Here is a 24500-nt window from a genome sequence, read left to right on the forward strand (position 1 = left end):
ACCTTCTGATCCTCTTGTCAATCAGACTTCTGCCAAGGGATCGTCCCCTCAGTAAGGATTACCTTGACTCCCCCATCCCAATCAGTCTACATCCCCACTGCCATTTGTAGCCCGTCATTTGGCTTTGTTTTCTTCCAAGCACATTTTATCTACTGGGTGTTTCTTGTTTGTCTATTTGTTTAATTATGTGTTTTCTGTCTTCTCTACTCCTTTCACACTTCCCACCCCCACTTTGTGAACTCAGTAGAGTAGGCCTCTGTTGATAATTTGGTAAGCAAAGGCCGGCTCATAGCTCACTTGGGAGGGTGCGGTGCTGATAACACCAAGACCATGGGTTTGGATCCCTACATAGGGATGGCCGGTTAGCTCAATTGGGAGAGCGTGGTGCTGACAACACCAAGTCAAGGGTTAAGATCCCCTTACCGGTCATCTTTAAAAAAAAATAAAAAAATAAAATTAATAAAATAATAATAATTTGGTAAGCCGATGGTGTTTATCCTTTCCAGAGGATGGGAAGGTAGCACAGTGGCCATAAACCATGCTGCTGCTGCAGCCAAGCCACTGTTACTAAATGAGGTGTATGACATTCCGTTTTTAATCCTAAAATACCTTTTGCACACATATTTATATATAAGGTATACAACTTATATATACACACAGACTCTTAATTGTATTTGGAAACTATTGGCATAAGATGATAACTTCAATTGAAGATACGTTGCAACTCTAATTTTCTTGGAAAAGCTTTTAACTTTGTAGTACTTGGAGAAGCAGGAGACAGGGAACAGAGGTGTTCCTTTATGGCACCGATAATTCCAGATGCTCAGTAGCTTCTTCTATATCCACAGAGTCCTATTTTAGTTTCCTATTGCTGTTTTAACAGCAGTAGTGGCTTGAAATAATCTTACAGTTCTGGAAAACAGTTCTAAATCAAGGTGTCAGCAGGGCTACGTTCTTTCTGGAAGCTCTAGGGGAGCCTCTTCTAGCTTCTAGAGGCCACCTGTGTTCCTTGACTCATGGCCTTTTCCTCCATCTTTAAAGCCAGCATTGCGGCATCTTCCATTTTATAAGGACCTTTATGATTGCATTGGGCCCATCTGGATAATCCAAGATAATCTCACCATTTCAAGAGCTTTAATTAAGTCACTTTTTTACACCCCCCCCCCACTCTTTTGGGGGGAGGGGGTGGCTGGCCAGTATGGGGAACCAAACCCTTGACCTTGGTGTTACAGGGCAGCGCTCTAACCAACTGAGCTAATCAGCCAGCCTAATTTAGTCACTCACTTCTGCAAAATCCTGCAAAAGCTCTTTTTCATGAGCTTTAACTTCTGTAAAAGGTAACATAGTCATAGGTTCAGGGGATTAGGCAGTAGATGTCTTTGGGGGACCTTATTCAGCCTACCACAGGTACCATACATTTTCTTCCTTTGGGCAGATCTGTATAAATTAACAAATCATATGGGAATTTAAAAAAGCAGGAAAACATCTCTTTTCCAGCCAAACTGAAGTGATGGTGAATCTTGAATCAACTCTAAATAAATTTTTATGTTTTTACTTGAGTTCTTCCATTTAAAAAATTTTAAATCTATACTTATAGCCAGAGTTAAAAATCTTAAAATTCTATTCTAGTTTGTCAAAATAATTATATGGTTTGTTTTTGAAGAAAAGTATTCAAAATACTTAAATTTTTATTTTAGATCTTTGAAAATTTAAGCATCTGTTATGTTGGTGATGGTTATTAAGCGCCCATACACTGAGACAAAAATATCTCCCAAATATCCTTCTGTCAATGACTAAGGAAATGGTTCTTCCTGCTGATTTCATTAGCTTTAATAAATCAGATGGCCAAATTATTGTTAGGTTTTCTAAATACTGCTTCAGTCTGAGAAAGTGAAAAAAGAATACCTTCCAGCTTGTGTTTTGTACTTTCTGGACAGTAAAATCTGCATGAAAGATCTGTCATACCAGATCATCCTTGACAGAGGTAGGCTGGCGGCTGGGACTGGTCACCAGTGGCACCTGAACACACATACATGTGTGTGCATACCCCTGTACCACCTCTCAGACTCTTGACATGCTGGGCACTGGGGGAACTGGTGATGAGACCATGTGACCACTGCCCCAAGAAGCTAGTGGTCTTGGGAGGAGGGGGCAGGGACAGTCCCAGGAACAGCGACTGGTGATTGAAAAGGTTCAGCAGGAGCCAGGCAATGTGCCAGGGATATGGGCAGTGTGCTAGGGGAGGACCAAAATGTGATGGAAAACTTCAAGGGGCAGACATTGGGATTGGATCATGATGTGTTGGCAAAAGGAGAGGACTCAGTGGATGTCACCAGCCTGTGGGCATAGTTCTGAGAGGACCCATAGGAACAGCAAGCAGACTCCCAAAGGACTCTTTGGGGAGGGCTGGAATGGACAGTGGCTTTGCTGGGCGCTGTGCCTCCCACAGCCACATGCACAGTGGGCTTGGCTTTAGGGAAGGTTGTGCTGATAAAGCAGCATTGAGGAGAGCCCCACCTCTGTCCCCTCACATCCCAAATCCCTGGCAATACCTGTTGTGCCAAACACACAGGGTTATGTGGTGCTTTCTTGACAGGTTGCCACATTGTGGTCAGTTACTGCGTTGCATGTGGGAAGTCCCCATGCTCCATCTGAGGGATCGGGGACAGGGGGAAGAGGAGGACTGCTGTGGCTGATGTGGCCTGTGGATGTGGATCCTGAGTCAGGGGAAGCTGGTGGGCGTACCTGGGGCCACCAGGCAAAGTCTGAGCCAGACCTGGAGGGATGATTGTCTCTTTGTTCCTCACTGCTTCCAGCTGGCTGCCCTTCATCTGTAGCCTTACACAGACTAGAGGAACAGCTGCTGCTGTCGGGAGCCATAGGGTCTTCTCAGTTGATGCCTGAGTAGTGACTTTGACTGTGAGAGCCTCATCAGCCTGCCTCTTGGTGGGGAATGGGCATTACTGTGCCCTGGAGAGCTGTTTTCCTGAGGTCAAATGATCGGTGTACGCACCAGTAATGGAAAGGCCTCTCCCACTCCTAGGCCTGGTGAGCTTAGGAGTTGGGTTGATGTTCAGAGCAGCACCCTATCCCCTGAGCCAGGAGGTTCCAGTGTCTCTGGGGAATATGGAAGATGAGAACAGAGCCTGGCTCCAGGGACAGGCCTTGGACTGTCTAAAGCCAGTCCCAAACAGTTCTCACACTAGTATTGTTGTGATGTGGTGGGAAGATGTGGGAGGGAGCAGCACGGCTCTGGGTTCTGCACCCATCACCAAGAGCTATTCAGCTTTGGCCTTGTCCCCACTATGGCCTCTGGAGAATGTTTGTTTAACCAGAGGCTTCCTGGGTGAAAAGACATGAAAGCTCAGGGTACACAAAGCTTGGGATGAGTGCTAGAGCCATGAGGGGCAACTTGCCCTTGAGTTCACTAGTTCAAACATAGGGCACATCAAGGTCTGGTTTGCTCCACCTCTCCAGTGATGCTCTCTGTCTTCCTTGTCAACCCATGGACGCCTCATCCATCTGTCCTCACCCACACACCTTTGCTTGTAGCCTGTCTACACCCACTGCCCTTGCCCCACCCACATACACACACGTACTGTGAATATTTGAGCTCTGCCCTCCTTACTGAGCTGCTTAGATCCTCATGCGCCCTGCCCCACTGACCTTTCTTCCTGGAGGAGAGCTTCTGCCCATGACGCTTGTGAAAGTAGAGATGTATTTAAGCATTTTCCATGGACATGCTGCTCAGACCCCAAGGAAGCAGGAAGAAACTGGGGATGCTACCTCGAGGAGCTGCTTTGGGTAGGAGACCTGCCTGCCAGCCCATCAGCTTGCCTTCCTGTGTGGGTCTTGCGTTTGCCATGGCCCTGTGGGCCCCATTTCTACTCCTTAGCCAGGCAGGCAGGCCCTTCTGCAGCTCCCACCCGCATTCGTGCCTTTGCCTTTATGTCCCTTTCCTGGAATGACTTTCTTCACTTGTCACCCTGTAGAAAACCTTGGCACACCTCAGGGGTCTCACTTCTGCTGTTACCATTTCTGTTCAGCATTGTATTAGAGGGCCTGGTCAGTGTAGCAAGGCAGGACAGAGAAATAAAAGGCATGTAGACTGGAAGGGGAGAAATAAAACTGTCTTTATTCTTACACAATATAATCATCCATATAAGAAAATCCCAAAGAATCTTCAAAAAAGCTACCAGAACTAATTTGTGAGTAAGTATAGTGATGTTGCAGGATACCAGGTGAATATATAAAAACCAAATATATACATGTGTATACAAACACGCACATATATACACCCACCCACACACATATGTTTAACAGCTTTATTGAGAAAATTTACATACCATGACATTCACCTATTTAAAGTGTACAATTCAGTGGCTTTTAGCATGTTTATAGAGTTGTTTGATCATCGTAATCTAATTTGAGAACATCTTTATTACCCCAAAAAGAAACCTTGACCCCATTCCTCCACCCCCAAAATCAATTATATTTTGATATAATAGCAAGAAACAATTGGAAATTTAAATTTTAAAATTCCATTTATAATAGCATCAAAAACGAAGTACTTAGAGATAAGTTTGTCAAAACATTGCTGAGAAGAATTAAAGATGATAAATAAAATAATGATAAATGGAGAGATATGCCATGTTCATGGATTGGGATAGTCAATATTGTTAAGCTATCTATTCTCTTCAAATTGATCTACAGATTCAACACAGTCTTAATCAAGATCCCAGCAGGCAGTGTCCCAATGAAAGACACTGTTAAGAGGGCCGGCCCGTGGCTCACTTGGGAGAGTGTGGTACTGATAACACCAAGGCCACAGGTTCGGATCCCTTTATAGGGATGGCTGGTTGGCTCACTTGGGAGAGTGTGGTGCTGACAACACCAAGTCAAGGGTTAAGATCCCCTTGCCGGTCATCTTTTAAAAAAAGAGAAAGAAAGACGCTGTTAAGAAAATGAAAAGATTAGCCACAGACTGTAAGAAAATACTCGCAAAACAAAAAGAACTTATATCCAAAATATATCAAGAATGCTTATGGTTCAGTAAGATAAACAACCCAGTAATAATGGGTTAAAGATTTAAATAGACAATTCAATAACTTTCTAATAAATGATGACAAATAAGTACCTGAAAAGATGCTCAACATCCGTGGTCATTGGGGAAATGCAAATTAAAACCATTACATACCTATTAAAATGGCTAAAGAAAAAGAAAAAAGAGAAGTAACTGAGAATACCAAGTGCTAGTGAGGATGTGGAAATCATACATTGCTGGTAGGAATGCAGAATAGCTCAGCCACTTTGGAAAACACTTTGGCAGTTTCTTATCAAGTTAAACATACACTTATCTTATGACCAGCAATACCACTTCTAAGTATTTACCCAAGAGAAATGAAAACATATGTCTGCACAAAGACCTAGATGCAAATATTTGTTGGCTTTATTCATAATAGCCAGAAATTGGAAACAACTCAAATGTCATCAGCTGGTGAATGGATAGACAAACATAAAATGGAGTACTACTCAGTTATAAAAAGGAATAAAATATTTATATTCCTAACAACATGGCTGAATCTCGAATGTGGTATGCTAAGTGCAAGAAGCCAGACACATGACACTCCATATTCTGTTTTCCTTTATATGACATTCTGGAAAAGGCAAAACTATAGGAACAAATCAGATCAGTGTTACCAGGGACTGGGTTGGGTAGAGTGGATTGACTGCAAAGAGGCATGAGGGAACTTTTTTGGAGTGACAGAAATGTTTTATGTTATGACAGTGGTGATGGTAACACGACTATATACATTTGTTAAAACTCATCTGAACTGTACAATTAAAAAGGGAGAATCTTGTTATATGTAAATTATTCCTCAATTTAAAAAACATGTTAGACAATTTACTGTGATACACTTCCAAGGTCAGTTCCAGCCCCCTCTCTTTCACAAGGCTTCCCTTGACCGCCTCATCATGGTTGCACCACCTCTGGTGAGTCCCTTCCAGGTCATTGATGGTTTTGGTTCCTGCTAACCACAGCTTAGGATCATTTCTCGGGGGCATTTGGCACAGCCAGGCTCTGTTCATTGCTGGCTATGTGAGGGGCCAAGAGTACTGTCTGAGGCAGGGGGCAGGCTGGGGACAGGGGCTGAGACCTGGGTGAGCTTCTGCAACTGTCCTGCTTCTCTGTCAAGTACCTCTACTCAGCTATTGCTGTCTCTTCCCCCATAGGTTGGGACAAACATTCCTATGGTTACCATGGTGATGATGGGCATTCCTTCTGCTCCTCGGGGACTGGCCAGCCCTATGGTCCCACATTCACCACAGGAGACGTGATTGGCTGCTGTGTCAACCTCATCAATGGCACTTGCTTCTACACCAAGAATGGCCACAGCCTTGGTAGGTGCATAGGGGACCGTGGAGGGTCTGCCTTGTGGAGCCACTTTGGTTGCTGAGAGGCTCAAGAACAGGCCTTAAAGTCAAAGCAATGTCAAGGAGCCTCTGCTGGGCTCCCGGGAAACTACAGCCATTTTAGGCATGAAGCCCTTTAAGGTGAATGGAGGCTAGTGGGGGAATGCCCTTTGCTAACCCATCCATCCATTCAGCAGCATTTATCAAGCCCGGGGTGGGTGCTAAGAGTGCAGCAGTGTCCTGGTCATGATCTGAGCCTTTGTGGCACTTGGAGTAGGGTTTGGCATTGGATGAGGAGTTTGAGGGGCCCAAGTACAGGCAATCCCTTGCTTACGATAGTTTGACTTAGGATTTTTCAACTTTACAATGGGTTTATTGGGGTATTAAATGCATTTTTGATTTATATTTTTGACTCATGATGGGTTTATTGGGATGTAACCCCATCGAAAGTCGAGGAGCATCTGTACATGGTTGACAGTGGTGGCGGTTTGTGTGCCAGTGACCTGGCCCAGGCTTTGGCTGGCACTTCTGATGGTCAGGGTACTGGTTGCTGTGAAACAACAGTGAGGGCTGCCCTGATCTAGGAGGTAAACAGAGAGGCTGGAGTCAGATGGGGCCAGTTCTCCTCTGGGCTGTTCATGGTTACGGGCAGCAACCTGAGCATTTACATTGAAAAAGTTCTCTTTGGTGAACTTGCAAAGAATGGACTAGATTAAAGGCCAGGGAAAGAGTCAGGTGGCTTGAGGTAAGGCAATAGGTATGGGTACAGGAAGTGGGGAACTGGCCTAACAGAGGCTCAGGGGTGGCACAACAGGGCTCAGTGACTGACAGGGTAAACTCACAAGAAGGAAAGATGGGGATGTGGCTGGATTAGGGGGGCTATTAACCAAGATAAGGAGGATGATGGGGGCCTTCAGGATCCCTTGGAGGAGCAATCCTATACACATGTAGAAATTTAGGATTAGAACTTGAGAGAGAAAGGGACTTGAGCTATTCTAATGCCTTGTCCTGCTAGGTACTAACAGGTTTTTTGATACACTGGCCTGAGATGGTGCCTTAACTGCTGGGTCTGCCTGCCTTGGTTTGCAAGGTCTCTGATCTGGCCATGCCCTAATTCTCCCAGAATGCTATATCAAGGGGACGACTGGCAGAAACCTGCCAGCCAGGCAGCCACAAGCTCTGTCCGGAAAGGGAATTAGGCATTTTACATGGAACTGAACTCCTAGGAGGCCCGCTTCCCCAGGCTGGGGGCAGTAAAAAGGTGGCTGCCATTCCCCATATCCCCTCTGTGGCTTCTCCAGAGGCCAGCCAGAATCAGGGGACCTCAGTAGGAACTGGGTTTACTAGTGGCTGGGGTTGAGTGACTAGGAGCTTTCCTCAACAGGGTAGTTAGATCTTATAGCCCAGAGAGGCAGGAAAACCTAGAGAACTGGGCAGCCAAGAGCATAGCTCAGATATTGTACAGCTGACCCAGGTGCACATCCAGAGGAAACCTCCTCTGAAATTGATGGCCACCTTGCTGCAGTTGCTTGTGTTTAGCTGGTGAGGAACTAGCAGCTGGAGAACGGGGCCAAGGTCTCAAGGTGGCTCTTCACTCCCCACTGTGCTCTCTGACTCTGACTCTGATTCTAGCTATTTCTCAGCTGTGGAATCTGCTGCTGTCAGAGTTCCAGGGGCAACTGCTCTGGGCTCTCACCCTGTACCCAAGGCCCCCTTCACCTGCCCCTTTAGATACCTGCCTTCCTCACATCCCTTCAGCTTATCCTCTTGCTCAGAACATGGCACCTACTGTGGTTTGGGGCATATACTGCTGTCCCCTCTGCACCTGCATCTCCCTCCTCTGGGCCCTAAATGTGCACCAGAATCTCCAAAGGGCTCTGAACTCTTTTTCCAGGTTCCACAGGGAGCTCATGGCCACTTTAATGTCAGCCCAAACCCTCAGACTGTTTTTAAAAACTCATCTTCCTAGTGGATGTTTTTAATTGACCCCAAGCAAGACCTCACACATCTAGTAATTGAACTTCATTTAGTTTATTGCCTATTTATCCAGCCTGTCAGTATCTTTTATGGCTTTGCTTGCTCTATCTCAAATGTTTGATATCATTTTCAGAGTTATATTAACCTAAAATTTGATAAACACGTTTGTGTGTGTTTTTATGAAGATACTGATTAAAAATATTGGAAAAGGTCAAGGTGGAGATTCAAGCCCTTCAGCATACAGTCGAGCTTGTCCAGGTAGACACCAGGCATTTAAGAATCAGTTATGTTAGCTTAAAACTCATGTTTTTTTCATCTTGTCCACAAGGATATTATTGAGACTTTACTGAAAAATGGATATGACCTGTCCTGTGCATTTTTTAGATCATAAAATCTAATGGGAAGGCAGTGAAGTTGGAGTCACAGACTGCTTAGTGATTCTTCTAATTTTCATTACCTTTTCACAAGGCATCTTATCAGTAATGTGCTTTAGAACCCTAATTCTGCCCTCTTTAGAGAAGCAGAATGATGTTCCCTGCCTTTTGCCTTCCCGCCGCTTTCCTCTGTCACAGCACTTACCCTTTGCAACATCAGTCAGTTGTCTATAATTATTAGTCACATGCTATCTTTGTTGCTGGGGTCGGAAGCACTTTGAGGGCCAGTCTTGCAGCTGTTTCCCTAGTCCCTACAGGGCCTGGCTCCTGGAGAAAGGATGAGTACCCGGAGACAGGGGACATATGTCTCATCCACAAGCAGTCCATGCACAAGCAGTCCATGCTCTTGCAGTCATTTTCACACAGCCCTGTGCTCTCTCATAAGGTCTTTATATTCCCAGCCTCAGGGACTCCTGACCTATGTCCGTTTGGCCCAGGACACTTCTTATCAGCAAGTCTGGCTATCTTGTTTGCATCATGGATCTTTGCCTGGACTTTCTTCCTGTGGGCCAACTCAGATCTTGCCATCGCATTGGCCTTGCAGAGGCTCACAAAAACCTGCAGGGCCGAGGGAGCAGTGTTACCCTTGTCCAGTGCAGTCGGGGTGGAATAGCCTCTCTACTCATTCTCCTGAAAGCATCTCAAGGCCTTGTCCTTCCTGGGTGCCATTTTGAGGCAGAGCTGGGCAGGCCTGGTAGGTCATTTGCTGCCCAGAAGTGTGGCAGTTGCCTCACAGTTGTGGCACAACTGCAGCTAACTTGTACCTAGACCTCACTGTGCAGCTTTCACAGTGTATCAGTGATCCTTTTTCCCTTGAAGTGGAGGGGAATTAGTGTACCCCCTATGTTCAGAGGGGCTCAGAGAGGTTGGGTAACTTGCAGATAACTGATGGAGCCTGGACTCCCCCTTCTTCCAGGGTTCTGTGGGTCTTCTCCATGAGCCCAGAAGTAAGAAGTATCCTGGCCACACTGAGATCCATGAGGTCAGCTCCCATGCAGACCTGGAGGGTGGACATTGAGGCCTCCTCAGATGTGCAAAGGGGCTTCCAGATTCAATCCTGGTAGCGTGCCAGAGTCATGCTGACTCTGCTTGTGGGGCTCAGAAGTAGCCTCAGGTAGGCAGACCATGAGGTTTATGAGCTTCTCTCACCAAGGAGCAAAATAGCCCAGCAAAGAATGTAAATCATCTCTTGCACCTTGGTTTCTTCATCCATAAACTAGCATCAGTACACACCTTCCAAAGTTGTTCTGAGGGTTAAGTGATTCCTTGTAAGACACTAAGCCCAGTATTGGCACAGAGGAAGTCCATGGTACATGCTGGCTGGTGTGATTCTGGCCCAGGTTTACTGGGAGACCTATTGTCAGACCTTCAGCTGTTCTGTCTTGCTGGGTTTAAGTTTCTTTTCTGGGGTCAGGGGAGTAGACTGGGGACCTCTAAGGAGTCAGCAGTTTGAAAACCTCTCACACCAAAAGCTTAGGAATTTCTAGAAGATATAAGACTTTATCTAAAGAATTGGAGGGCTGTGAGTCCTTAGGAAAGCCTCCATTGGCCCCATTCACTTCTCAATCTGTAGAACGTGGGTGTATATTCTATTGGATATTCTAAGACCCCTGTCCTGCTCAGGTCTGCTCACATATTTGGGGTCTCAATCCCCTCCACCCTTACTTCCAATTCAGGGCTGAGATTTCTGGAAATGTAGCCCCTTCTTTTGGCAGGAGGGTTTGGAGTGTACACAGGCCATTGTTAACTTGGGTTTTGCCAACTTGAAAGCTCTGAGGACTCTGAATGAATATGTCTGGAGATGGGCACCTGCCACCCACTGTCTCTGCTTATTTTTCAGCTTAGAGATGATGTTGAGCATAAGACTAGGAATGAGTCCAGCTCCACCACTTCTGCTAGCTTTATGGCTGTTAGCAAATCATTTAACCTCTGAGGCTTACTTTCCTCATCTGTAAAACAGGGTAAGAAAGCCTGTCCCCTAGAGTTGTTGTGAGGATTGGATGAGGTAATGGATGGAAAAAGATCTGGCACGTACAATAGGTTTCGGTAAATATGTGTTGGATCAAGAGAAGGATCAGGCCTGAAGGCCCTCAGGATATAGATCATTTAGGTTGAGTCCTTCCTAGCAAGCATTCCTTGAGAGGGTGGAAGAGCTGTGGACAAATACCCAAGCATCTGATTTCACTTCCGGCCAGGCTACTCAGCAAAAGAAAGGCCAGGGTCTAAAACTACCAGGCCCTAGCATGTGCTTGACCACTGTCTCCACCACGGGCCTTCCGCATCCAATGGACTGATGGTTTTTCCTTTCCCCCCTCAGGTATAGCCTTCACAGACCTCCCGGTAAGTACTACTATTGGGTCTTCCCTCTCCTGGGCTGTTGGGGGCTGACTGGGATGGGGAATGGTGGTACCTGCCAAGTGCAGGGTGCGGAGTCTGGTCCTTTCCCCAACCAGGGATGTGTGCTGTGCTGTCAGCTTGAGGGTACCACTAGGGGTACCTACTGGCCTTCCTCTCTCTCCAGCAGCAAAGGCATGGTCTTCCTCCACGACTCTTAGCAGGTGACAGTAATTTGTGGCATTTCCAAAGGCAGCTGTGGGGTTGGGGGTGGAAGGTGGTGGTGGAATGGGGTCTGAGCCAGCTCTGTGTGGCTTACAGCCAGTGGGCTGGGTACAGAATATAGGGAATTATTCCTGAACTGTTAGGGAGTCCAGTCCCCATACATACCCATCAGAGATCCCTGAGGAAAGCCAGTGCCCTAGGGGACCTAGTCTGCTACCACTCAGAGTACTCCTGAGCCAGAGAGGTGAGCTTTGTGGGGTTTTCTCTTCATAGAAGATGATGGGATTTCCTGCTGGCTTAGTTCAGGGCTCATCCCCACCTCCAGCCACCCCCACCTCCTGCACTCCAGTCCTTCTTTTATTATGAGTCATCACAGGCCTTGTCACGTGCAAGGCCTCCGCCCAGAATGCTGGGAGCCTGGCCTGGCACTGTGTACCCTGGCTAGGTTCTAGAAGGAAGGAAAGTTTGCTGACTGTGGTGACTCCTTTGGGATCCCGGGCTCCCCCGTGATGTCCCAGGATATGCCCAGACTGCAGCACCCTGGATCCTGTTAGAACCTCCTGTCTATGGATCAAAATCCATGCCTCCTCCCTGGAGGCCCCTGAGAGGGGCCATGGTCCCAGAAAGAAAAAACACTCAGGAGGTGAATTCTGACCCTGGCTGGGGAAGAGTCTAGTTGTAGAGATGTGACATGAAATGACCAGACTTGAGTGTGGGCAGTATGCTGTCAAGTGCTAGAAAGTGTGGGGAATGTCACTGTGGGTCATGATGGTCAGGGAAGGCTTGCTGGAGGAGGCGGGCTTTGCCAGTGGTGTGGAGAACGGGCAGGAAAATAAAGGAAGCAAGAGATCTTGTGGGTTCAGAGCTCATGGTGGGCTGAACCCAGTGTGTAAGGAAGGCACACAATACTCAGGAATGACACATGGCCTGAGGATGGGAGGTACAGAGTGGACTGGGGGGCCCTGGGAAGACAATCTGCAATGTAGTGAGGAGGAGGCTAGTGAGGCTCTAGGCAGTTGCAGTGGGGAGCCACAGGAAGTGCTGAGTGAAGGAGTGACCTGGCAAAGGCTGGCCATGGCAGGGGATAAATGGACAGCAGGGAGCCCCACACCTCAGTGGCTGGAAGATCCTTCTTTTAGGGAGCTTCTGGCAGGGAGGACAGCAGCCTTTCTCTACCTTTGCTGTCACTGAGGGGTCCAAATCACCTAATCCCTTTGCCATGCTCTCCTCCTCCTTTCTCTTTTCTGTATTATCTCAACCCTTCCTGCCACTCATATGAGTATAGCTCTTTTTCGTGGCAAAGGGATCCTTGGCCCTGGGTCCTTCCAAGAGGAGCCATTACCCACCCCTGAAACAGACTTTCATAGGCACACTTGCAGGGTTGCAGAGCCGGATCCACCTCTGTGTGCCTTGGCTGAATCCCAAAGGGGGATCTTGAGCCTTGGAGACACAATGGACTCTGATGCAGGGTAGAGGCTCTTTATATTGAGCCTTGCTTGCTTTTCTTTTGCTTTCTCCCCTCAAGCTTTGGGCTCAGCCCTGCCTTCTCTAGCCTTGCTGCAACTCTCTCCCAGCCCCAGCGTGGGCCAGCAGGAGCCACGGAGGCAAGGCCAGGCGAGGTCCTGCTGTGCTGCTGCCCTCAGGGCTCAACTGACATTTCATTCTCCTCCTCAGGCCAACCTCTACCCCACCGTAGGCCTGCAGACACCCGGGGAGATTGTGGATGCCAACTTTGGGCAGCAGCCCTTCCTGTTTGACATTGAAGACTACATGCGGGAGTGGCGTGCCAAGGTCCAGGGTACTGTCCACTGCTTCCCCATCAGTGCCCGGCTTGGCGAGTGGCAGGCAGTGCTGCAGAAGTGAGTGCCCTGCTCCCCACCCTTACCCACCCCTACCCAGGTGCCTCACTCTCCTATAGGCCCTGTAGTGCTTCAAGTTGCTCTTATGAGTTCCCTTCTAGGAGGCACTCCCAGGGTGATTCAACCTGTTGCTCTGCTGCTTCCTTCTCATTGGATGGACAGCTCCTGCTCAGTTCTCCAGAGCTGCTCCTAATAAACCTTTGCCCCTCCTGTATGTGAGGTCACCAGCAGGGCTGTTTTCCTTCCCCAGGTCATTTTGCAGAGGATGTACTAGGATGCCCCATGTTCTCCTCCTCCATGCACTTTTTTCCCACCATAGGGAGTATCTGTCATACCATGACTCTGGCCTGAGGTGACCTCACAAGGCTCAGTATTCAGCTAAGTCCCATGTACCCATGGCAGTGGATGGGAAGAGGGTCCTCTCTAGGACCAGCTTAGCTGGCTACTTAGCTAATTAATTCCCAAACTATCCTTGAAGCTGGTGTTGTTGAGACTCTCAAAGGAGGCCAGGTTTGGGTCTCTCTTCCACTTTCCTGCTTCAGGCCTGAGTGAGGCAATGGCCAGTACCTACTTTGCCAGAAGGTGGGTGTTAGCTTAGCTCCCAAGGGTGGGCAGAAGGGTACAGGGGAAGGGCTGGACTTCCACTAGCCCTGGTTATTGCCCTGCAAAGGCACCAGTGTGCCAGGATCTCTTGGGTGGGGTTGGGGTGCACAGTGGGTTCTTTGTGCAGCCTTCCTTTCTTGAGGGATTGATGTTGAGGCAGGGGCTAGGTGGCCAGACCCTCCTCAGGAAGAGCAGCCCTGCTCCCTCTTGTTCCTGGTCCCTAGAACAGGTGAGAAGTACTTCCTTGGAGGGTCAGGACAGTGCCACTCCCCACAGCAGGCTCACTGGTATGGGCAAGGGGAAAGGTGGAGCCGCACAGGCAGCATGGGGGAGGGACTTACACTCTCAGCTTTCAGGGCCTAGGCTCAGCACATGGGTGTTTTTGTTTATATGTATGTATTCATGTGCCTATATGTGTTCATATGTAGTATTTACCAAGACCTGCATATAATTTGTGTTCTGAGGTTTCATATGACTTCATTTTATGAATATCAGTAATGGCTATGTTATTTCGGAGACAAATTTACCACACACCCCTTGGCTGGCTTCCCCTAGAGGGAGATCAGGTTATTTCCTCTCTTTTGCTTGTTCAAGTAACCCTTTTGTACATAAAGAATTTTTCTTTTCTTTTCCTTTTTTTTTTTGGCAGCTGGCTGGTACAAGGGAATTTTTCATATTTAAGATTATTTTCTTGGTGTTCTTTTAAGAAGTGAAATTTTGCCCTTGTGTTCATAATAATAATAATATAATAGTTATAATAATTATTATTCAGAATATATTATATAATACATAATTTCATAATAAAAATTATAGTTATTGGCTTTTTACTTTCTACTGTATGTGTATTATCTCACTTACTCCTTAAAGCATGAGGGAACACATACCCAAACGTCTGTGACTTCCACATGACAGCCCTTCAGACATTTGTGTCTGGTTGTTAGAACAATGACATCCGACACATGAATCCACAGAGGTATGCACTCTCGTATACGTCAGACATCAGACATGAAGGCTCAGCCTTCCACTCTGTACATGTGCGCACACACGTACACACATGTGCCACTGCTCAGCCAGCTTTGGATGGCATTAATTAGCCCCTGGGCATCAGGCTTCTCCAGACCATTTCCCAAAAATTGTGTTCCTGTCAGCCCTGCTGATACCTGTCACTTCCTGGAAAAATTAGCCTGATATCTTGCCTTCTTGAGCCCCTGATTTGTGGTTTATCATGGAGTAACATGGGGTCATGGGCTAGTTCCCCATCGCTGTCGAGAGCCAGCACTGCTGAGGGGCAGGTTTCCCTGGCAGTCTGCAGAGGAGCTCCTGTGTCTGTAGAAGGTGTGCATATGGCATGCATCCTCTCTGTCTGGGCAGCTGCTGGACTGCTTGGCTGGCTGTGTTTCAGGCAGCCCTTGGTGTGACCATCAGCCATGTCTGGGCTTGCTGTAGTTCATAGGAGGCAGCCACTTCTCTGAGGAGATGGTGTGTGTCTGTATGTCTACTTTTGTTATACTTGCCTGTTTGTGGGCAGCCTATCCCAGAGAAATTGCAGCCATTCTCCAAGCTGTGAGCACCGATGTGACCAGCTCCTCCCCAGCCTGACTGCATGAGTACTGGGGGAAGTTTTCATTTGGTTTCAGCCCCTTTATTCTCATTCTGTGGAGGTTGTACCTTTAAGATGTGTTTAGGGGAGACCTACTGGGGAGGTAGTCTGTCCCATCAAGTGATCGGTAAGAAATGCAGTTCTTGAGTGTCACCTTGAGCTCTTCCTTTCTTCTAGCATGGTCTCATCTTACCTGGTGCATCATGGGTATTGTGCCACGGCCACAGCTTTTGCCCGAATGACTGAAACCCCGATTCAGGAAGAACAGGCGTCCATAAAGAACAGACAAAGTAAGGTTAATTCTCCTCTCCCCTTTCTTTCCTTCACCTGTCCCTAGCTCTGCTCTCTGGCTCATGTCAGCCCTGCTTAACCTGTCAGGAGTTCATTCATCTCTGGTCCTCACCACCCTAGAGACCAGCCTACAGTCCCAGGCCAGCTCCAGGCCATGCTCCTGTCCCTCTTGCAAGACAACACTGCCCAGATATATAGTTGGTAACATGAGAATATCTCAAAGTAACCTCCCTAATGCACACTCTGAAGGCCGGGCACCAGGCCCTGGCATGGGCAGATCCTGCTCTTCCATGCTTGTTTCCTTCCCTCTGAGTCCTGGAATCCACTCAGCCTCCTATTCATGGTCTTCTGCAAAAGGTGTGTTTGCATCTTAGCAGACCAGCGCCCTGCTTTTTCCACCATTTCTTCAACCTTCGTAATTCTGCTTGTTCCTAGCCAGAGAGAGGACTAAAGTGGTCAGGCAGGGTGAAGCTGATGCTTGGTGGCTGCTGTAGTGGCACCTCTCTCTGTTTCCCATCTCTGGTCCTGCCCTTTGCAGACAACCTAGAGTCCTCCCTTGGCCAAAGGAAGCTCTCTCCTGTGTGTTCGGGGACTCTTTTGTGGAAGGAGGGGCGTTGGGAAAGAAGAAAAAGAGCCCAGCAAGGAGATAGGAGGAGGAGAGAACAAGGGCGAATGGCTTTGTGTGGGTGTGTGCGTCTGTGAGTGCCTGTTTGTGTCTCTCTGAGCCTGTCGTCTCTGTGTATGTGCATGTGTCTGTGTCTCCCAGAGAAGCTACGTTCAGCCAGACAGACGGAAAGGGATCCCAGACTTGGGATCTACGAATGAGAAGCCTCAGACCCAGAAGTCGCTCCCAGCAAGACGCAACAGGCCCCAGGGCAAGAGCGAGAAGGCAACAGCAAGATGCTGCTGGCCTGAGAGGTGTCAACGTCAGAGGTGCCAGCGTGAGGAGGGTGACCTCCTCTCCCAGCAGGGAGCACGCTGCAGCCCTGAAGACTGCCAAGAAACCAGTGGGCCCTGGCCCAGAAAACAGTGCATTCCCATTGCCACTCCCCTGTGAGACCTGGAGAGAGAGAAGTCTGTCTGAAGAGGAGCCCCTTGGGCCACCACACTGCCTGGGTGCCCATCCCCAGACCATGCTCCCACAGCCAGGGCCCCTCTCTGCCCTCAGGTCCCTGGTAACCTGTATCCCAAAGGAGTAGGCCTCTAACCTCACCCTCCTGCCTCTGGGCTGAGAGTCCCCCCTCCGTTTTCCCCTCTTATTCTTGAGGACTCCCTGACACTTGGCAGAAACCAGAGTCTGTCGCGGGGCTGGGAGGCCAGGTTCTTTCTTCAGCCTCTGCTGTAGCATCTCAAGCTGGCAGGACACTCTGAGCCAGCCCGTCTGACTCTTGGCTTGTCCCTGCTCTGAGGCTTGTAGTGTCCTGGGTGTGTGGCTGTGAGTGAGGTCTGTAGCCCTCGCCCACTGCCTGTTCTTTCTCCCTGCAGAGATCCAGAAGCTGGTGCTGGAGGGCCGTGTGGGCGAGGCCATCGAAACCACTCAGCGCTTCTACCCAGGGCTGCTAGACCACAACCCCAACCTGCTCTTCATGCTCAAGTATGTCTTGGGCACCTCCAGGTCCCCTGGAGTCTGGCCCCTGTCAGCTGTGGTGGGAACATCAGCTTGGGCCATGCCCAGAGCATTGCCACTTCGCTCCCTCTGCAGGTGCCGACAGTTTGTGGAGATGGTGAATGGGACTGACAGTGAGGTCCGCAGCTTGAGCTCCCGAAGCCCCAAGTCCCAGGACAGCTACCCTGGCTCCCCCAGCCTCAGCCCCCGACATGGCCCTAGTAGTTCCCACATGCACAACACAGGTCAGCTGCTCTCCAGAGGGCTCTGGGAAGAACTGGAGAGGCAAGGCACCCCACATGCCCTTCCCTGGGCTGGGCTCAGGACTTGCTGCTGGATTTGGGGGGAGGGAAGTGGGACCACTGTGGTTATACCCAGGGCCTGGATTGATGACAAGCTGCCCTTTCTCTGCTGACTGTCCGCTGGCTTCTAGGAGCAGACAGTCCCAGCTGCAGCAATGGCGTCGCATCCACCAAGAGCAAACAGAACCACAGTAAATACCCTGCACCCAGCTCCTCCTCCTCATCCTCATCCTCCTCGTCCTCCTCCTCCCCATCTTCTGTCAATTACTCCGAGTCCAACTCAACAGACTCCACCAAGTCCCAGCCCCACAGCAGTACCAGTAACCAGGAGACCAGGTGCCTGTCTTGCTCTTTTTCCTCCTCTCTGACTTCTGCTCTGTGCCAGCTGGGCCCACTGCAGTCTGTTCTTTGTCATTCCCTGCCCTTTACCCCCCAACCTCCATCCCAGATCTGTTCTTGGAGTACTAGCTATTGACCTACTGGGTCGGGCATTGGCTCTGGCTTCTGGCCCTACCCATGATTTAGCTGCCGCTTTCCTTGGCTCTGGCTTTCTCCAGAGACGCTGATACTGCCAGGCTAAGAATGTGGTCTCCTCCAAGGAGGCTGGGCCTGTCAGAACCCCCAGGGTCTATAATGAGGGAGCTTTTACTGGATCTGGCTTGTGAACAGTTAGGTTGAGCAGACAGGGGACCTAAGCTGCAGTTCCAGGTGGCTTTCACCAGTCCCCAGCCATGCCTCAAGGCTGACCTGGATTTAACTCCCAGCAGTCGGGTACTATGGGGCCCAGTCATTGGAGATGGGGAGGATATGTAGAAGAGGTATGTCAACTCAGAGGAGGACCAGGCAGGGGAGAGTCACAGAGGCAGCATTGGGACAAGAGTGGGAATCAGGTGACAGGCCTCTGGGGATAGATGGTGTCACAGCAGGGGCCAAGTGTTGGAGCCTGGTAAGCTTGGGCTGTCCTTTCATGCTCCTGGGGGCCCTCAGTTGACCTACAGCAACTCGTGGCTAAAGGTTGAATGGAGGCCCAACCAGGTTGCTCCATCCACATCCCCTTGGCCAACTCCCACCTCAACCCTTCCTCACAGTGACAGTGAGATGGAGATGGAAGCAGAGCACTACCCCAATGGTGTGCTGGAAAGCATGTCCACACGCATCGTCAATGGAGCCTACAAGCATGAGGACCTGCAGACAGATGAGTCCAGCATGGGTAAGGGTCACTCCCCAGCATGACCCAGCGTGACATTCCCTGAGAGGGTGCTTTGCGGTCCAGATCCCTTTGCCCCCTGAATGGGGGCTTGGATGGGCAGGCTTTGGCAGCTTGAGAAGCTCCAGCCAGACCTGGGCCTACCACCTCCTTTGCTAGTTATGGGTAGGTCCTTGAGGTAGCTGTAAACATGTAGGAAGGGCCAGGCCTGCTGCCAAGACCAGAGTCCCTGCATTTGAGGCTGGAGGGAGTTTGAGAGTGTGTGTGTTCTCCTGATCACCTGCATTTGTGCAGGGTGGGCAGAGGGAAAGCTTTTGAGTCCTGCCTCACCCCTAGACTGTGAGCTAGGTGGATTAAGAGCATTTCACTATGGCTGCTCCGCCTGCTTATCCTAGCCCTTGCCTGCCTCTGGCAGATGCTGCAGCCCCCTCAGGGTCCTTCCTGCCCCACCCCAGCCCTACCCTTCTCTCCTCAACCCTCCTAACGTGTTGTCTGCTGGGCTCTGGTGCAGACGATGGGCATCCTCGGCGGCAGCTCTGCGGGGGCAACCAGGCCGCCACAGAAAGGATTATCCTGTTTGGCCGTGAGTTGCAGGCACTGAGCGAGCAGTTGGGCCGGGAGTACGGCAAGAATTTGGCCCATACGGAGATGCTGCAAGTACGGGACAAGCCATGCCCTCACACAAAGTGGGCCCCCTATTTGGTGCTGGGGGCAGGGTGGCTCTGGGAGTGTCCAGGGGGCAATGGTGACAGAGTGGGCTCTAGTCAGGTCTGCAATGGGAAGTGAGGTATACCCCACCCTCTATAGGCTCTGGGGAGGGCACAGCCCTGCCCGACTCTACATTCCAAGTGTGTTGAGCTCTCACTGGGCACTATGCAGGGTTCTGTCTCTCTCTGGAGCCATGGAAGGTCGGGGAGGTTGCCACAGTCCTCTCAAGAGTGCCCTATCCCTTAGGATGCCTTCAGCCTGCTGGCATATTCAGACCCTTGGAGCTGCCCAGTTGGCCAGCAGCTTGACCCCATCCAGAGGGAACCTGTATGCGCTGCCCTCAACAGCGCCATTCTAGGTGAGTGGATCTAACAAAAACAGAAGCTGGCCCATGAGTGCCACAACTGGCCTCTTTCCTTCTGTCCCAAGGAAGAGCTGATTTTTGTCCAAATCAGGGCAGGAAGCTCTGCATAGCCCCTGGATATACTCATACAGAGACACTGAATGAACACTCTGCTCCAAGAGATTCTGTCCACTCTCTCACCTTCCACCCCACAAGGGAAATTTGACCTGGGCTAAGCCCAGGGCAAGGCAGTAACCAAGCCTTATCTCTCCTCCACAGAGTCTCAGAACCTGCCAAAGCAGCCCCCTCTGATGCTTGCCCTGGGCCAGGCATCTGAATGTCTACGGCTCATGGCCCGAGCGGGCCTGGGATCTTGCTCCTTTGCCAGAGTCGACGACTACTTGCACTAGCTGACCGTGCTGGCTGGGCTTGCCTGGCCCTTCCTCAGCCCCAGGGCTGGAGCAGCCTGGCCTTCCATAGGCACCTGGCGCAGGGACCTAGAAGCCATGGGCAGAGTCCACTCCTTCTGCCTGGCCTTTCCCCATCTCTCCTTCCTTCCTTTCCTCCTTTCAACCTACCTTCCTTCCTTCCTTTGTCCCTTCCTTCCCTCCTTCCTTTTTTCCTTCCCTTCCTCCTCCCCCACCTTCAGTCTCTCTCTCTCCCCTTCACGTGCAGCGGCCTATGACACAGTATTGGCTGGTTACTCTCATGTAGCGCCTTCTCCTTTGAAAGGGGGGTTTTGTTTTGAGGAGGGGTTGGGGTTTTTTAATCTATTTTTTTTTCTCCTGACTGAGCCACCAGTATTTATCTCTGGAGAGTTTGTGCTGAGCTGGTTTCTGCTAATTTAGTGATGAAGCCTATCCAAGTTGGTGATAGCTTATTATTTTCATAAGTAAAAAACAAATGAGATTATATATAAAAATATATATATTAAAAAAAAGACACAGTATTTATCGTAGTGTTAGTGGTCCAGCACCTCTTGGGTGAGGCTGTCCAGACGCCATCTGTTTTTATTTGAGTCCAACTCATTAAAAAAGAATCATCTCTGTCACCTCAGCCAAGTGATTTGTTTATTTTAGGCTCCCCCTTTGTTGAGCCACAGGCTCAGCTGCAGCCTAGGAAAGCCAAATAGGCTTTGGGGGCCACTTAGTGGGCAGGGTCAGACTAAGTTGGTTTGCAGCATCCCAAGAGGTGTGGGCCCCTCAGCCCACACCTCTGAGAGTTGGACTGAGCAGACAACTACAGAGCCAGGGGTCCAGAGAAGGGACAAATTGGCCCAGGGCCACACGGCAAAGGGAGTAGAGGGTCCTTGGCCAGCACACTGTCTACCATTCTGCCCCGCCTCTCACTGCCTGCCTTGCTCCTCTTTCTCTTCCCTTTTCAATACCCTGCCTTCCCTTGTTGTTAAGATGGCCAAATAATTCATTTACTCTAAATTGATTGCCTGGAAACTACCTGCCTTTGACCTGAGAGCTGCTGGGAGGAAGACTCCATTCCCAGGACAGAGGCCCTTGAGTGCAGGGGCTGCTTTCTTCCTGCCTGGAACTTCACCATCTCTGCACAGCTCTGAGGGAATCGATGCTTTCTGTTGAGAAGCTGTTACCTTGTGGAGGTGAATTTTTGGCTGGAGTGGATGGAACCCTTGACCCCCTAGACCAGGTTTCACCGCAGCTGTCCCAGGCAGCTCCCTGCAGCTTGGCCCCAGTCACTCTTAGGAAAGACCATTATGAGTATTTTCTGGCCAGAGGAAGGGACCCCATGGCTTTACAAGTGTCCCACCAGCTGTTTCTGATGGATCTTCACTGCTGCTAGAGCAGAAACAGTCCCACTACCATTGGGGACTCAGGAGAGGAAGAGCTGAGATGGCTGCCAGGACATGGGGAGAGGACTGGCTGCCCAGGAGGAGGAAAAGGAGGAGACCTACGCAGAGGAGCACCAGGAGGGGTTGGGATTTCCATACCTGCTTCAGTGTGAGGGACAGCACAAACAGACCCTGAAAAGAGGAGGGGTCAACCATGGCAAGGCCAGAAGTTGAACTTCCAGTGCCTTCCTGGATCTGGGCTGGGCAAGCTCCTGTCCCTTGTTAGTGGACAGGGGAATAGTTGGTATGGCCTGAGATATTCAGTGCCCACGAGGCCTCACCTGGCCCACAGCTGGACAACAAGAAAAATTATTGAGTTGGACCAACTGCTGGTGATGGGGCCAGGGCTCTGGCCCTGGGCTCTCCCAGAGTTCTGCTTTGGGAGATGATCCTATAAGCCACTTCTTTTTCTTGATCCCTATCAGGGCCCCAGCTGGCAGCCCACAGACTATGACCTGTCGGGAAGTGTTGTCCCATTTGTAAAGGTAATTCATCCTGTGTAAGGCTGGAAATACCTCGTTCCCAAACCCAGGTTGAAACATTATACTGATAAAATGGTCAGAGCCAGGAGGATTAAGAATTAAAACCAGAGGCTTTTGCAGCTGGAATGGGATTCAGAGAACATCTCCTCTACCAGTCCTCTCCTTTTACAGATAAGGAAATAGGTCCTGGAGGTTAAGTGACTTGGCCAAAGTCACACAGCAAATTAGTGGCAGGGCCAGGACTAACCTTATCCCTGTGCATTGGGCAACACTGTTTAGTCCTGAAGCTGATGGCAGATGAACCCTGTGAGGGGTTAGACTGGTGTGGCCTCCAGCAGTGTCTGAGCAGCTTGTACCTTCAGGATTGTGTCAGGGATGGGGATGAGTGCCTGGGCTTGGGTTGTGGAGTGACTGAGAGAGGGCCCAGGAGGGCTTGGGACAGCTGTGTGCCGTACAGGATTGGGTGTCTGCCTGGCTTACACTCAGTACCCGTGGCCACCTCCCCATTTTCTGTGCCTTATCTCACTGTTTCAGCTGAGTCCAAGTTGTTTACTCTGTTCCTCTCCAGAGGGGCTCTCTGTCCCACTTGGACAGCTCACCTTGGGACATAAGCCTTTGCCCCACAATCTGTGGAGAGGGCCACAACCAAGCTGCTTGAACCCACTGTCTTGCTAATAGGTCAGGCCTGACTGCCAGCTGGAGGAGCCCCTTGTGTACACCCAGTCCTACTAACCTGCTTCCAGGAGCCTTGAGTAGGACAGGCACTTGGGAGGAGCTGGACCTGACCCATGGGGCAGGAGGAAGACTTGGTTCTGTGGGGCTGTCCAGCCCCAGGGGAGCAGCCTTCCCTGTCCACCTTCCCCTTGTGGCACCAAATGGCCGCTCCTTTCAGAGTGGAAACTGGCAGGCCACTCAAAGGCCAGAACCCCCTATCCCCACCCATGTGGGTCTTTGGCTGGGTGCAGGCCATCAGAACAGGGACACCACGAGGCAGAGAAGTGGGAACTGCCTGGCCACCCAGCACCTTCCCACCCCTTAAAGCAAGCACAAAGATGAGGCAGAGAACTGTTGGAGCTGAAAGTTCCTTTGGTTGCTCACAACTCAGGTATGCACGCAGTGTGGCAGCCGGGCAGCAGAGCCCTACTTGACCTCGAGTCCTGTGCACCCGGACCTGTGGCCAGACTGTGGCCTCTGGCTGCGTCAGGCGCCCACCTCTTTGCATAGGGGTTTCCTTCATTAGTAACTGCAGCTGAAACAGACATCCTTTCACATTGTGCACACTGGTTCTGCCTTTGTCCTCTCAAGTTGATACTTGGCATTAGCATGGAACTTGTGGGTGTGGGAGGGTTGAGAGAGAATTCTAACACAAAACATCCTATTAAAATTGTACTTGAGAGATGAAAAAACTCCTGTTGTATTTTGACAGAATTATTTTTATTAAAATATACATCCACGAGCAGTCATGAGTGTCTGGTCTCTGTTTTGGGTCTTGCTGGGGGTTGGCACCTTTTGTGTGACACATTCCTGTCCTGTAGGCTTTGGGCCCTCCTGAGCCCACCTCTTGAGTGTCCAGGCTCCTGATGCCTTCTCAAGGACCCTTGAAACTTTGGGTGTTTGCAAGACCCCAAAAAGGATAGGTACTTAAGCTTCATTTTTCTCCCTTGAAACAGCTTTCATCTAAGATAAGGAGAAAGTAGCGAATTTAGCTTCAGAAAGGTGACCGGAGGACTTCCTCTCTCCAAAAATAAGAGTTCAGTAGGCTAACTGGTTAGCTCAGTTGGTTAGAGCACGATGCTGATAACACCAAGGTCCAGGGCTCCATCCCTGTGCCAGCCAGCTGCCAAAAAAAAAAAAAAAAAATTTAAGAATACAGTCCAAATATGCTCATTCCAAATATTGCACAGTCAGAAAGAGGGGTGCCTCTTTTAAGGGTATTGAAGTTAGCTTCCTGTCTGTCAGTCTGAGGAGAAAGAACTTGTGCTCGAAATCCTAGCACAGATACCTCTGTTTACTAACTGGGTGACCATGGAAAGTTAACTTCTCTGGGAGACTCTGTCTCCCCATCCTTAAAATGTGGTTGATCCCTCCCCCGTTGAGGTAGGGCATTATAGCATACATATGGCAGTGCTTGGCATATAGGGACACAGTACATGTGAGCAGCCTTCCTCCATGACGATGCTCTCTGGTGTGACAGGCCCACTCCTGCCTCATTTTGCCTCCTCTGCTCCCAAGGCACCAGGGGTTTATGCGGAGG

General features: G+C 49.8%; 1 protein-coding gene and 1 non-coding gene across 2 annotated transcripts in view; both read left to right on the forward strand.

Moving 5' to 3' along the window:
• RANBP10 (RAN binding protein 10) overlaps positions 1-23705 on the forward strand; it is a 60457-nt gene extending 36752 nt beyond the window's left edge. Inside the window, exons 4-14 of the mRNA XM_063110828.1 lie at positions 6235-6402; positions 11143-11165; positions 13059-13243; positions 15624-15736; positions 17223-17331; positions 17440-17588; positions 17777-17981; positions 18734-18855; positions 19364-19509; positions 19807-19918; positions 20183-23705. Coding sequence (XP_062966898.1) covers positions 6235-6402; positions 11143-11165; positions 13059-13243; positions 15624-15736; positions 17223-17331; positions 17440-17588; positions 17777-17981; positions 18734-18855; positions 19364-19509; positions 19807-19918; positions 20183-20313 — 1463 coding nt within the window. The 3' untranslated portion in view covers positions 20314-23705. The remainder of the gene's footprint in view (positions 1-6234; positions 6403-11142; positions 11166-13058; positions 13244-15623; positions 15737-17222; positions 17332-17439; positions 17589-17776; positions 17982-18733; positions 18856-19363; positions 19510-19806; positions 19919-20182) is intronic.
• TRNAV-GAC (transfer RNA valine (anticodon GAC)) lies at positions 357-429 on the forward strand. The gene has a single exon. It is a non-coding gene; the product is annotated as a tRNA-Val (tRNA).
• Positions 23706-24500: the final 795 nt, after the last annotated feature.

Source organism: Cynocephalus volans, chromosome 10 (genome assembly GCF_027409185.1).
Source record: "Cynocephalus volans isolate mCynVol1 chromosome 10, mCynVol1.pri, whole genome shotgun sequence".
In the NCBI taxonomy this organism is placed as follows: domain Eukaryota; kingdom Metazoa; phylum Chordata; class Mammalia; order Dermoptera; family Cynocephalidae; genus Cynocephalus; species Cynocephalus volans.